Below are 14,809 nucleotides of genomic sequence, written 5' to 3'. Positions count from 1 at the left end.
GGAAGTATATTGAACAAACATTTTAGCCGCAGGAAAAGTAATCATGGGTGAAGTAAAAATAATGTTTTAAAAATAATGAGGAAAGATGGGAAAAAAAACCTTCTTTATTCATTCTTATTTTTTTTTCTTTTTGGCGGAAAGTTTCGTGGTAAACCACATTCGATGCACGTGACCAATTCAGTGAGGATTACAGCTTGTTCGAAGCTGAGTGCACGTACCCTTTTTTTCCTTTTAGCTTTGAGCTTTCAAGCTTTGCCCTTGGACACCATTAAGAAGGGTTGGGAGAGAGTGCGACGAGCGGATGTCTGGAAACTTCGAATGACTCGAAATACAAATTTGAACAAACCAAACACTTGAATTATTTAGGCCTCTTGAAAGCATGGAAAAGATATTAACAAACTGATCAAATTAGAGCTTCTGTTTCACCTGTTTATAAATACGAACTCTCTTTAAACAGTTCTTGAATTAATTTTTTAAATATTTAGTAGTCTGCGAAGTCCTACAGAAAATCGATGCTCTGCTCATTGGATTGCAGACATCATTTTGAATTCGCATGGTGAACTCCGCCTTTATCTGACGCCTAGTATGGGGCGTTTGCTTCAAAAGCCATACAGGAACTATTTTTATGTACTTGTGATAGTAATCTCTGTAACAGATGCCTCAAACGGTATTTAAAATATGCGAGAATTCTTTGGCAAGTGCTTACGAGTTACGATGTTTTTTGACTTGTACTTAGTTATCTAAATATTGATTTTTTTTCTTTCTTCTCCCAAATTCCATAAACAAAAGTCTTCGATGTGCGTGGAAAAATTCTCAGCCGCAATAGAGGACTGGCTTATGCCAAGTTTAAAGTTCACAAATTTTCCTACCTAAATATCACTGGCATTGGTTCAAGTTATGTTCCCGATGACACTGAGTGTGGACTTGCTTGTGTCAGTATACCTTCATGCTTCTCCTTCAACCTGGCTGCGTTTCATGACATCATTGGTAAACTGCTGTGTGAATTACTTCCATCAGACATGTACAACAACTCGGACAAGTTTGCCGCCAGTCACAGTCACCATCACTTCAGTGTCACAGTAAGTTAAAAACCTCAACGTAGTTTACAATTTCAACAACATTTAAATAAGGAAAAAAGGGACAGGAAACACGAAAAGGGAGTATCTGAGTTCTATTTCCACAGAGTTCTTGGAGACATATCATTTAATAGAAGCACTGTTCCTATTCCGGCTGTAAAAATGCTTCACGAAATGACTTGAGCACCCATCAATTTACCCATAGAGGATTTATTGAATCTTTCTGAACATAAGCTTGCGAAGAGGTACAGTTAATTCGAGTAGAGGAACGGATTGTGATGAACTACTGAATAAGCCTCTAAGCTATCAGCCTTGAAACATCTTAAATCAGGTTTTGAATTAATTTTCTCCTAGCGAAATTAAGTTGTAGTTCTCACGTGACTGTCAGGTCACATTTCTGTATGACTCAAAAATCTGGGTTACTGGTATATTAGTTATTTCATTCCAAAAATAATAGATTTAATTTGAGCCACACAAAAGAAAAGAAGCCAGAAAAAAAAGGAGTTTAAACTTCAATCCTCCTTGTCCCTAAGTTTTGATCGGAAGGTGTGCCGTGTTTCGTTTGTCTCTTTAGTCTCCTTGCATCAGTTGGCCTTGTCAAAACAAAGGAACTTGTGCCCCGCAGTATGAGGAAAACAACTACGTGTGTCTTTGTGCGAAAGGATACAAAGGGAAACACTGTGAAATCGGTACGAAATTAAACCGTTAATTAAACTGGCTTAAAGAACTCTTCACCTGTAAGGTTTCCTGCCAACAGTTTAATTAATACTACCGTTTCATTACCTTGAAAAGGAATCAATTCGTAAATTATAATTACCTGAAGACGAATTTTCAAACCTCTATCTGCAAACAAGTGCCGATAAAATTGGAACGCTTGAAAGATACTATTTCATTGTTTTGGTTCGTTTGTTGTTGTTGTTTTTTTTTCGTTTTATATTTTTTGCTGCATTATTAATAAATTGGGCGCATTTTACGTATATTTTCTACAAATTTTTTCCTAAAACCCTGGGCTTTTCAAGTATTTCGTTAGCTGAAACTTATCAAGGATATATTTATTCTTTTCTCTAATTTATAGGTTTCTCTTAGTGCTCATTAAGTTGTCAAAAGTGTATTTTTGTCGTTCATTTCTAGACATTGATGAATGCTTTCAGGGCTCGCACACTTGCGATGTCAATGCTTATTGTAACAACACAGTGGGATCCTACAGGTGCACTTGTAAGCCACACTATTATGGAAACGGAGAAATCTGTAAACCTTTTGGTAAGCTTTGAATTATAAAGTTATGCATGGCGATAGAGAGGTAAATTCGTTCGCTCAACTCACTTAATTTCTTCTTGTGAGATACAAAATAGTTCGGAGAATTTGCCAATATCCTTGATGATAAGAGATGCATCACTTACGAGAAAGGAAGACAGGAAGATAGAGAAAAACGGAACGACTTATTTTGAATCAGTTGCGGATCGAGCTTCTAAAATGAGCTGCCTAATTTACTTAATTCCTTGGTAGGCGCATCAAATCTGCGAGAGAAAAAAGTACACCAGAGAAATTCTCTACACTTAGTCAAAGGACAGAGATAAAGCAACCAAACAAACGCGTTCATGTGTGGGCTGTTTTGTTTTCACATCTTAAAATGGATGTTGTTATTACATCTCCACAAATTTGGTGAATTGTTCCTTTTCGCACTTTTTCACTGCATAGTTTTAAGTCATACCCACTTAGCTAGCCTTCTCTAAGTTGAAGTGATTCCTCAGAAACAAAAAGTTCTCGAACAATTTTTTTAAACTTTCCTTAAATTGTCTTTACCAATGTCTGTTTTGAAAAATACAATAAAAGAGATTAGTCACCGTGCTAGTTTAAGTGATATGGTGGGCCAAACTTACACCCTTTATGCCTGTACTGGCACCAATTACGCGCATTTTTTCATCCCTTCACAGTGTATTTTGCGGTGGCTGGAAGCAAGGGATTTTAAGTAACACTTGAAATAAACATGATAGGGAGAAATTATCGCGAATATGATATAATTTGATGTATACTTTGTGGAAAAATCACGCAATTTTAAACGACATTGACTTAAAACGTTCCTCGAGTCTTTGCTCTCGAGGTCATAATTTGCAGCCTCGAGTAACGGGCTTCATGCAAGCTTTTAGCTACATCTTTTTTTCCCCTTCTACGATTTTTTAAAATTTCTTCAATTTAAAGGGGATAATTTGTTCTCCAAAATTATGCAATGCAAAATATAGGTGACCGTGCTCGTTCAAGAGCTAAAGACCATCGTACTTCTTTACCCGGTCCATGGATTGAAAAACGATACCGTGTTCTCGGAATGCGCGCGCGCTCATTCCCCTGATTACTTGATTTTTCTACACAAGACAGGATGCGCGGTACAAAATTGAGGAATTACCTTAAGGTAAAAGGAAAGTTGTCATCCAGCATTTCGACTATCTTATAGCCATCGATTTCCATTGACGTAATTGATAAACTGAAGATCCTAATTATTTTTCACTGTCGAATAGCTCTGAATGCATCCGCCATTCTCAGGAACCTTGACTACAACAAGTACCTGGGAATATTGAGGTCTTATTTGAGTCCAGTTCTCATGGATTTAGACCACAGTGTATTCGTGAGATGCTGGCATGCCAAGACAGACGGATGGGCGGCAGTGACATTTCACAACAACTGCGATGGAAAGGGACCCACAGTGACAATCATCCAGGTTAACTCTCACATATTTGGTGGATATACTAACGTACCATGGAATGGTAAGTATTGAAAGTAAATTTAAATATTTCCTCATAAGGATGAACAGTAGGTCAGTTGTTTCCACGACGACTGCCAGAGCAAATAAAAATAACTTCAAACCTGCAAGATAAATAATCAAGAACGTTTCGAACACTGGTCAGTTTTAGATTTACAAATATTTTATTTGATTATTTGATTTTCCTACTATCTACAGACAAATTTTTATAATTCTCTTTTTTTTTTAACCATTAAATCAACTCGTTAAACAGTCTTTTCCAACTACAGCGAAAATGAACATCAAACACTGAGATTCTGCTAATATGAGCGTGTGATGATGTAGAATTTCACTTGTATCATTTCGGATTTATTGTTAATCAAATCGCATGAGTAGAGCTTTAAAAAGCTTTCGTGAACCTTTTTCCTTAATCCTCATGACAAATTTTAATGCTGTTTTTATCGACTTAAATTCAATATTTATGGATTTATGGTTTACCAACAGGGAACCCGTGCCGTTACGTTTCAGCCAATAAGTCCTTTATCTACTCGCTTCACAATATCAATGGATATTCACCGGTGAAACTCACTCAAAGTGGTTATTCCAATCGTATCATGTTGGACTGTTCTAATTTTGGACCCTCGTTTGGAAGAGGAGATATCAGATTAGCCAGCGACGCCGTCAACAACAATGAGTCATACACCCATTGTGGACACACTTACACCGCTCCCCCTGGATACACGCATGCTGACTGCCCATTTTTTGCCGGTAGCTTTCGGTTCTCTCCTACCAACATCGAAGTATTCTATGAAAAGCTACCTTAAAAATTTTGTCACTGCAATTGCCTTCAGGATATGCATCAGCAGACAACTAAGAAAACTGATGCACTCATCTTCCTTTGCACTCATGCACAGTTTTTTTTCTATAACTGCAATACACTTTTAGATTAGTTTGTAAGTTGTCAAGTTATAAATAGGGACCTTTAGCAAACCACGATGGCGACGGCAACGAGAACGTGGCAAAACAAAAGATCTAATGAGCAGAACAGTAGCTCAGGACGTGCGTTCTAAAACTATGTACATTTCCTAGCAGTCCACTGCAAAATAAAAACGTGAAATCATCAAACTTTGCGTGGTCCGAGAAAGGAAACCCCGACGGCAGATTATTTAAGTTTCTATTTGGAGCTCAACGCCGCTCTCATACGTTATGCTGAGGTTCACTTGCGGCACCATAAGAGATGGTAAGCACATGCAGTCATTTGCGAAATTCCAACTGAAAATATGAATTCATTTTTATATCGATGTCTTCCTTGGCGTTGCTGTCCTAACTGCTAAAGGTCCCTAATCATAACTGGACGACAGTGTGAATCTGCATTTCTACGGAATACAGTATGAATACATCACATGATGTAACTGAAGTTTTCTGAACTCGTGTTTACTCACTTTAATTAATATGCTTTTTGTGTTAAAGTAAGGTATTGACCAAAATAAAAGAACTCGTGAGAAAAATCGTTTGGTTCATTACACGCTTCGATAAATATTTAATTTATTGTACTGGTCCGACCGTCTTATAAAAAATGTAGCCTGCTCTGTGCGTTAAGTGGGTTTAAAAAAATGTGCGATAGTAGCAGCAATTTGTTCATAGCCACACATACCAAGCAACCTGGATACATTTATTATCTCATTAAGATATTCGTTGGCTAGGTACAACCGTTCATTCTTTGCGCCACGCTTTTTGATAAGAATATTTGTGACTTTGAATGTTTTGTTAGCAAAGGTGTTCTACGTTTCAATCGAAACTAATAAAAATATATTTGTTGAAAACGGATAACAGTCAGCAACGACTGTAGATTTCCATCTTCACTAAAGTCAAACAACCAGATGTCCACCTTCATAAAGTCACTGAAAATTACGAATACGTTTCGGCTGAGTTCAATTTAAATTAACAGGAAAAAGGGAAATAAAAGGGATTAGTTTCTAAATAAACAGTAGTGCTGCGTCGATGAGGAACACGTCAAGATAATTTTGTTTTAACCATTGAGTTGATAGCATAAATTGGCCACCTTAAAGAAGTTTCTGAAGCTCTTTCTAAAAATCTTGGCGCTGGTTAATTTTCGTTATTAGCACATTTGATAAATCAAATTATCAGGGAGAAAGTTGGGCGACTCAGTCTCGAAGCCTTAGAGTTTCTTTTTCTTTCATCCATTTGAAGATACGTCGAAAGGGCTATATTTGTCTTTAAAAAACTTGTTCATGACATTAAAATAAAAATATCAGCTCGCTATTAAAGAAAATTCAAAGGTTTATGAAACAAAGATGGCGATTAGCATGAGATTCAGTATAAATTGAAATTGCGGCTTCATTCGTAAAAGAACTTGGACACCATTCACCATTTAAAATACCTCGTTAAACTGTTCAGTTTTGTGAGTTGCTTACAGCAGATTTTTGCTCCCGAGATTGTGTTTTCCAATTTCTCCCTCGAATTTGGTGAATTTGAGAAAAAAAAATTGGTATTCGTTGACAATCTTTTCAGAACGACCTTAACTTTGTCTTTTGATGGAACGACTTCAGCATTCGGGAAATCGGTTTGACTCAGACATTGAACAGTCTCTTTTCGAGCACCGAGCGGAATGGATACATTTTAAAGGTACTTTACAATCATAAGACATTTTTTTTATTACTCTTTTTTGTCGGGTTACCTTGTTTATTTTGGCTTAACTTACGACTGATGTATCGACCTACGCTTGCGTGAACAGGTTTGGGTCATGACTTTGGACTCAAATTAATTAAGCGCACGAACGCGCAGAACTTGCAAAGGTGCGGTGCTTCAAGACGTGTTATTCGTTTCAACTGACTCAAAAAAATCTAGCACTGACTGAAAATCTACTTGTTAAAAGTGAAGAAAATGGAAATATTTGTAATTGGTAAGTCTCTAATTTAAAATAGTTTTTCCTGGCCATGAAGTACCCACGAGTGACATGACTAACAACGTAGCTGTTTTCATAGCTTCCCTGCTGATGCCTACAAATAGTATTACAACGGTGTACCGCTGCAATACAGCGTCGTTTGGGGTCAGTCACTCGATTATCCTTCGGTTGATGATTTACGTCTGGGTTGGCCTGGCAACAAAACAGTTTATTACAAATCTTATTAACATTCAACAATTTCATCAATCATTCAGAAAAAGGAAGACAGTACGCGTACCCAATGTGAAGTTATTTCCGACGAAAATAAAACTGTTGACGACTTTGTGGGTTTTGTTTGATGGACAATTACCATTAACATAAACTGTGATGGAACTTTTTCCTCTTTCCGGTGAACGTGCAAAACAATTTTAAAAGATAACGGTTTTTTTTCATAAATCACTGAAGAATTTAATGGCCATATTTTCGTGCTTAAAAAGCGTTGACGTATGAAAACCGCACGATCATGAAAAGAAAAAGAAAACAGAGAGAAATTGTATTTTTTGATTAAACAAAAGTTACTATTGTAAAAGTAATCAAAAAATTTTTATATCAGTTTTAAAAGATTTTAAGTTGTTAACCTAACCTTCACCCCTTAGGTCGATTCACGGGTAAATATTTGTTTATCTGACCTAACAACGGTCGATATTACGCATGACTAATAGAGCATACAAAACCCACTCAATGACAAACATTACACATCAATAGACCTGCACCATAACAAAAGACCAGTCTTAGTTCCTGTTTGGCTATATAAAAGATTCGTTAAACAAAGCAGCTGCTTCAGTGGTAGAAAGCTGTATTGGAAGTCAAATCTGTTCAGTTCGTTTACACTCGCTCAAAGTATGAAAGTTTCCATTTTTCTGGTAACGTTTTCGCTCGCCGTTTTCTGCATTAGCGCATATGCATTCAACACTGAAGAACATGTGAAACGTTTCTTTCGTCCCGAGCACCGACACCTTTTACCCGAGACAACGAGCCTACAACTCCTAGATGAACCTCGCCGAGCTCTGCTGCCACAGCATGATGAGTCTACCCAATGCTTAGCTGCCTGTGAGAAAAACTGTGAAAAAATCGAAGTAGAGGATTTTTTGACGGTAAGGATCTCTATCTCTATCTCTCTGAGTCTTCTGCCTTGGTTATTAATACGTATCATTTGCGATGCACTTCGCAAGTTCTATCGCCACACCTTCTTGTGAGGGTGGTAGTGCCATACCTAATCACCCGTCTTTATTGCTATACAGGGCAAATCTTAAATCAATTTTTTCGTTTTCCTTCTAAACAGAAGGCCGAGAACTTCCGAAAATTTGAGTTCGACGACATTGCGGCGGACTGTGTTTTGGCATCCACTGTTGTGTTCGCTAAGCCTCCGTACAAGTGTGACTGGCTTGAGCTGTACCAGTTTGACTGCTGTCGGGCCTGCAATGCACAATTCGAAAAGTGTAATAAAGATGTGCGCAGAATTCCCGGTGGACCAGAATTCTGCTACAGGAAGCAATATAAGTGCCAGTGCGACTGCCTCAATAAACACAGGCCTGTAGAAAATTCAGAACAGATCAAGCCCTAGTGAGCGACGATCAGGGGCTTTTATCTGGAATGAAATCTTTTTAGTTAGTGGAAGGGCTTGCCCTTGATACGCTATGGAATTTGATTTCCAGCAACTTGTGTCATTTTGTATAATTCTCATGTGTAGTGAGTTACTGTAGTCTCCAAAACTTTAGAAGGCTTGTGCAAACTGTTTAATTATGGAACGAAATAAATGTTTTAATGTATCATTCTGGTGTCATAACCCTCACTTGAATCAATTTATCTATAGATGCATTAGCTCAATAATTAAGAAAGTCATTTATCTCCTCGAACCTTGCCGTTAACTACCAGTTCCCTCCACCCAAACTCGAAAAAAAATCTCTATTTCTCTAAGAAAACAGTTTATAAGATTTTTTTTTTCCTATCTTAATCGTCCTCTTTCTCTCTTTGTCTAACTTTTTCTGTTTTCCCTCGTTTTCCTAATTGTTACTGCATTAAAATCCTCCTTGAACCAGTTTCAAAAGGTTTAGCACTTCAGTGACTAGACCAACTTATGAAAAAAAGACCTTGTTACAAGTGGTAATTGCACTAAGTTTTAACTTCTGCAGTCAGGTGAAGGGCTATTAAAAATTCTTCACCATTCCGTTGACTAAAATAGAGCGCTAAAGTCCTTAGTAACAAAGGAAGCAATTAAATAAACTTTCAATTTGACAAGAGATTTATGCTTCTTAATGTAAGATCCACTACATATTGGCTTTTTCGGTGCATCATTACACTTATACGGCTAGATTTGCTTGTTTAAAGTCACCTGACCGATGCTTTTTCCGCAATGCACTGAAGCGAAAAGACGCCAGTCTTATTTTACAATCAATGAAAGCAATGAACCACAGAAAAAGAAAAAAAAACAATTTTGAATTAAAGGGCTTAGTACCAATGAAAAAACCAACTCTGTGAGAGCTCACGAAAGAAGGTACGTTTTTCCAACTAAGGGAAACTTAAATTTTAAGCATGAAAATTTAGATTGGACTTCTTCCGGAAGTTTCACACTAGACACTTCGCCTTTCCAGCGTGATCTTGTCAGCAACATTTTGAAGCAAGAAAACGAAACGATATGATTGAATAGGTTTCCTTTGTTTTAATGGGAACATAATTAAAATGCCATAACATTTTGTCTTGGTACAAGGGATACAGATAATTCAGTAACGGCTACTTAACTTTCAAAGACTAATCACTCGTAATGTTACTTAAAGGTCCGGCCTAAAATTTCACGTAAAAGTATTCACTCGTGCACAAACAGGAAAAAATTTCTAAAGTTGAAAACAATACCATTACGTTTTCACTATCAAATTTTATCAATTAGAAATTGCACCAAAGTTTTCTAATAATGTTTAAGATATATTATCGCGTGGAGTTTTCTTTCCATTTTTTTTGCTTTTTCTTCTTTTGCTAGTGGCTCATTGAGGCGTTTTCAAATCTACAACTGCATATGAAGTCAACTGACGTACGTGCAGCTTCTATTTATCATCAATTGACGTTATGCATGAGTCAGGCCAACGGATGGAAAACAAACTACAAACACTCCACGCAGACCACGCATGTCTTTTTCCGCTTTCCTAATATAAAAGGTTTTCACACACCCATTTTCGTTCAGTGCACAACTTTCGGTTCTCCGCTCAGCATGAAGTCTTACCTGTTCGTTAGTTTTCTCGCGGTGGCTATTTCGGCCTCTCAAGGATTTCGTTCTTTCCAACTTCAGGATCCAACAGAGGACCCTCCATCAGGTCTACCTGATGCTCCGTCAGTAATAGCACCAACAGAAATTGCTACCCCAAACCCAAAACCTCACGACCGTAACTGCGATTGCAATGGAGTTTGTAACGACCTGAACGAAGAAAGACTTCCTCCGTATTTACAGGTACAGGAGAGCTAAGAACTTGCGAGCTAATATGTTACGTGAGGAGCAAATACTCCAAATCCCTTCAAAATTTCCTCGACTGATTCTTGTCCATCACTGGTAAATAATTTAGGTCAGCCGAACTACAGAACAAAAAAAAAAACTTTCAAGAAAGTCTCAATAAATGTTTTTTTTCCTTCTGTCGGATAATTTTCCGCTTCATCAAAAAGATGATTTTGTGTAGTTAAAAACTTTTTCTGAATCAAGCTTAACCGCTAACAGCGAAATGTGATCAATCAGTCGTAAATTTTTCTTATGATTGTAAAGCAATAACAAACAAAAAGGTAATGAGAATTTCATAGGTACATCGTGTAGTTTTGACAAAAATTCTCAGCACATGTATTGACATCGTCTCAGAATTTGCCTTCAAATTTCTTTATTCTCAATGATTTTCATTTGCTGTATTCTGTTCCTTCAACAGGACGAAACCAAATACCTCAGCTACGAGAATTTCCCTGTTTTGTGCCGTGACGCTTCAGCCATTTTGCTACCACCAGGCGAAGAAGAGCAAAAGAAGTACGTTTGCAAGCAGACGTTTGATTGCTGCCGTGACTGCAATAACGTATTCTATAGATGCCTAGCAAGGGGAACTGTTTATGGTAGATGTATGCGAGGCGCCTACACATGCATGTGCCAATGCATCGACGAGAGATCATTTGACGAGTTGCCTTTCCAGAGGCCTGTAGCTCTCCCAGCCGAATCTGCAAGTGAAGCTCCCCCACAGGTCGGTTCTGGTGAGACGAGATAGAGCGAGACGAGAAGAGCTTTTCTTCTATTAGCTACCGAAATGCTGTTGGCTGACTCTTTCGCCCAAAACGTTTTTGTGTTTCCCACAGTTGATAGTTGAGGTTATCAGTTATCAGCTTTCCAGTCACGTGTACCATAAATAAACATACTTTGAACTTGATAGTGTTTGTTCGTTAGACCTTGACACCTTTTTTTCTATCTCACGAACTAAAGGAGAGACCAAAAGAAGAGTTTCTTCAGAACGGCAAAATTTGAAGATTACAAAAAAAAAATCATAACAAGGGAGGCGTGGGTAAAAATCGAGCTCGCTCTTTTTTATATCTTTTATAGAAAATTTTATTGACAAGCTTACAACCAAAAAAGTAAATCTCTTTCAAACTAGTGATGAAAAGACACATATATGCTTTGCTCAGGAATATTCCTTGAAGAGGAAAATATTCATCTCTTAGAATGGATTATAGAGCTCCCTTCATCACATTTCTTCGGTATTTACTGATAACAAGTGTTTCATTCTTGGGCTACTTAGAAGAACTTAACACTGGTCAAAGACCACGATCTCTTATAGATGCGATCATTTCACACCACTTTGTTCAGGAATAACACCCCTTAAAACAATGCCCTATTAACGGGCATATTTGTGCAAATACAGAGAAAATGGCTCTAAAGAAAAACAATAATATTCCCATGCTCTCTTTCCTGTGATATAAAAATCCATGCTATTGTGTGTTTTCCAGATATACTAAGGGAAATTTGAGGCCAATTACAAACTGCAAAATCCCTGCGCAGATCAAAAAGGCCCCTATACAAATGTGAATGATCAATCAGATAAAAACCAGTCTCAAAGGGACTAAAAAACCCGCAAAAACACAATAAAAACAATCGATAAAAGCAGTCAATCGAGAATGCCTTTGTTCTTTTCACAATGTGGCTAATGTGTTCAATACTTAAACATTTCATTTCATTTGACCGAATGTCAAATACCAGGGTGAACCACATCCGGAGTTTTCACGATAAACCATCAAATTTACATTGAAAGAACTTTAGGGAAGTTAGTAGTGAGAATTTATACCATAATAGAATCAAGTAACTGAGGGGGTTGGATAAACGTAACGGAACCACCGAGCCATGACTGATTTGTTATCAGAAAGCTATAACAACCTTATTGACCCGAGTGTGAGTCGCACGAATTCACAATTTTCTCAGATAAAAACTGTGCACTATTTTTGAAATTTTATGAAGTCAGAGAATATGCTATTTAGGAGCTTAAGCTAATTGTTACTCATCTATAACGAATTTTGCTCTGAGGGAGGGCTAACGCTCGAAACGGCAGCTGTAAAAACTCTTTACGATGGCTAATTTACATATTGACTCAGTTGATAAAACAATATCATATTGTAATCTCTCCACGACGCAACACCACGGTTCTTATTTTTTTTTTGTTTTTCTTTAGCTTTCTTTACTCGCTCGCTGATTTTGAAGTTTTATCAAATAAACAAATCGCACGCATTCATTACAAAATGTACTTTGAATCTTAAGATGTGTTATCTGAAAATGACCCTGTAAATCTTTCTCAAGTGTGGTTATAACACTTAAATAAAATAATTCAGCGACTGTATGGGAAAGATTCCACTGTGACAAAACATTACGAGTCTAAATATATTTTCTTTGAGCGCTCTAAGTGTAAAAAAAAAACAGAATGTTTAAGCTTGCACATTACAATTACCTTGAAATTATCGTTTGTTGCCAAGACACAGTCAAATGATTCATTTTATTATAAATCTGCTTTTAATATTTCTTATTATTGTCCATGTACATTAAAAAAATTATGATTAAATTGACATTGAAATTTGGATAAAATTGGACGTGTACACCAACAGATGTTTCAGAGCTTACATATGAACTCCTTCGGCGACTGTGATTGCACAAGTTCCAATTTCAAGTTCTCAGATCTTACTAGAGATTCAACCGTTTGATGTAAGCCCTCAGAAAGGTGTTTTTAAGGTCACCATCCTTTAATATTGATGTTTAATAGGCTATCTGTAACGCAAACGCCGGCACATTTGTAAGCTGCTTCTAAACATGACTTTCTGGTATTAGTAAGCACACATTTGAAGTAGGTTGCGTTGCAAATGCGACAGCAATCAAAGAAACAGCGTGCTAGGTAAGCCTTGTTTTCAATATCGATTCTCGCAGATTCTTTGCAGGACACTGGGTGGTTTTCAATCCAATGAACTAACTGAAAGAGAAAGACGACAATGCCAATTGATTAGCAACAAAAAACACATACTTATCAAGAATTACTTGGGTTTTGACCCAGGTCCAGTAGACATTTTTCGAGTTCTTCGCAGTCAAACTATAGAGCCAAAAGAATGTTTTGTAATTCTTGCCATAGAAACATTATAAACAGTAAGAGTTCTATCTGACTTTCTCAATTTGGGCGTGACTAGCGCCATCTGCGGATGCACCGCTATGAAATGCTAGGCCTAAATATCAAGAGCAGACAATAAAACGATTCCCAATAAATAAATCTGCAAGCCTCCATGTATCCGCACCTATATTTGTCTCCCTCTATTCCCTGGAAGGATTAAACAAAACGACTAACTTCCGAGAGTGAAGCAAATAAACGTAAATAATACAAAGTTGAAAGCGATTTCGAGATCAAAATTCACTCAGTTAGCTGACTTTTTAATTCAATAACTTTAAGGTGTTGTTATTGAAGCATCAGGGTATGTTCAGATTCGGCGTTCGCGAGTCTACAAGTCCTGAGTAGAAATAATTCGAATTTTAAAAACGTGGAGTATTGAGGCACATTAAGGTGATGTGAACTGGACGAAGGCCCGTGACTTCCAAACTTTTAACTTGCTCTTGTCTCTTGCTAAACCTCCAATGAGCGACAGATGCAGCAGGTAAAGAGGCGAAATTTTACGTCATTTTGAATCAAGGTTCTCTGATTAAAAGGGAATATTTAAGAACCACTAACAACATTTCCTCATTTCACGAAGAACCCCTATTGAGTTGGGCAAGGCAATTTGATTGAAAAGAAACGAAAAAACGCTCATTAGTTTTCCTCAATGGCGAAACATGTACGACTAATTACATCTCTTACTTCAAGTTCGGAGCTGTTAGGATCTGGGCAGTAATTCCTACAGTTGCAAGAGACACCCTTAGAGGAATCTGACGTATGTCGGCGTTTTCCTTCGACTGGCTTCGCAATTTCTCGGTTTACGGATTCCCTCTGGTTCCCGCCGACAAAAGGACTCGTTTGTACAAGAACTGATAACAACACTGATGTGAGAGCGTAGAGCACAGTTGAAGAATCCTTCATCGTTCACCTATCTGAACTACATGATTCCAGATCTAAATAAAAAAAAATATTTCTCACAGCTACAGCAGGATTTTAAATCACGAGTTAAATTGATGGAAATAAAGATGGGAAACGTTGATAACAACGCATATCAACTGGAAAAAAAAAACATCCAAATGTTATGGATCAATAAATTTTCCGTTTTCGCGATAAACTCAGTAGACTGCAACCAATGATCAACACAACTTCAACTTAACTAATTTGCTTTTGTTTAACACTAACTTTCCACCACTGATTTTTTCCACTGGTGCATTAATCGCACAAATGCATGTGCGTTTGTACTCTCTAGCGCCACCTGTCAATGTTCCAAAAGTCTTGTACTCCGGGTGTGAAATTCAATCAAGCTGTTCAATGATGAAAGGTACCGAAATATATCCAGGTTTGTATGATATTGGAATCTTTCGTTGCACTTTCATGGTTGGTTTCATTAAAAACAAAGCCCTTG

At 37.3% G+C, this 14,809-nt stretch overlaps 4 protein-coding genes and 1 long non-coding RNA gene across 5 annotated transcripts; 3 read left to right on the top strand and 2 right to left on the bottom strand.

Moving 5' to 3' along the window:
- Nucleotides 1-467: 467 nt before the first annotated feature.
- LOC113667214 (uncharacterized) lies at nt 468-5,318 on the top strand. Its single transcript, XM_027183013.2, has 6 exons — nt 468-667; nt 790-1,079; nt 1,651-1,765; nt 2,208-2,336; nt 3,590-3,835; nt 4,315-5,318. The coding sequence occupies exons 1-6, from the start codon at nt 586-588 to the stop codon at nt 4,632-4,634; spliced, it is 1,182 nt and encodes a 393-aa protein (XP_027038814.2). The 5' UTR covers nt 468-585; the 3' UTR covers nt 4,635-5,318.
- A 775-nt stretch (nt 5,319-6,093) lies between these two features.
- On the bottom strand, nt 6,094-7,414 carry LOC149052976 (uncharacterized). The gene is made up of 2 exons (XR_016188602.1): nt 7,014-7,414; nt 6,094-6,928 (listed from the first exon to the last, which is right to left on the bottom strand). It is a non-coding gene; the product is annotated as an uncharacterized LOC149052976 (long non-coding RNA).
- A 132-nt stretch (nt 7,415-7,546) lies between these two features.
- LOC113667177 (uncharacterized) lies at nt 7,547-8,547 on the top strand. Its single transcript, XM_027182967.2, has 2 exons — nt 7,547-7,869; nt 8,058-8,547. The coding sequence occupies exons 1-2, from the start codon at nt 7,618-7,620 to the stop codon at nt 8,337-8,339; spliced, it is 534 nt and encodes a 177-aa protein (XP_027038768.2). The 5' UTR covers nt 7,547-7,617; the 3' UTR covers nt 8,340-8,547.
- Nucleotides 8,548-9,938: 1,391 nt separating this feature from the next.
- Nucleotides 9,939-11,160, top strand: LOC113667176 (uncharacterized). Its single transcript, XM_027182966.2, has 2 exons — nt 9,939-10,214; nt 10,675-11,160. Exons 1-2 carry the CDS (start codon nt 9,978-9,980, stop codon nt 10,999-11,001), a joined length of 564 nt encoding a protein of 187 aa, XP_027038767.2. The 5' UTR covers nt 9,939-9,977; the 3' UTR covers nt 11,002-11,160.
- A 1,602-nt stretch (nt 11,161-12,762) lies between these two features.
- Nucleotides 12,763-14,769, bottom strand: LOC113667179 (uncharacterized). Its single transcript, XM_089212811.1, has 3 exons — nt 14,587-14,769; nt 14,107-14,357; nt 12,763-13,236 (listed from the first exon to the last, which is right to left on the bottom strand). Exons 2-3 carry the CDS (start codon nt 14,323-14,325, stop codon nt 13,003-13,005), a joined length of 453 nt encoding a protein of 150 aa, XP_089068937.1. The 5' UTR covers nt 14,326-14,357; nt 14,587-14,769; the 3' UTR covers nt 12,763-13,002.
- Nucleotides 14,770-14,809: the final 40 nt, after the last annotated feature.

This window comes from Pocillopora damicornis, chromosome 1 (genome assembly GCF_964200805.1).
Source record: "Pocillopora damicornis chromosome 1, jaPocDami1.2, whole genome shotgun sequence".
In the NCBI taxonomy this organism is placed as follows: domain Eukaryota; kingdom Metazoa; phylum Cnidaria; class Anthozoa; order Scleractinia; family Pocilloporidae; genus Pocillopora; species Pocillopora damicornis.
Note: the sequence above shows the minus strand (reverse complement) of the source record. Positions and strands in the feature narration are given on the sequence as shown.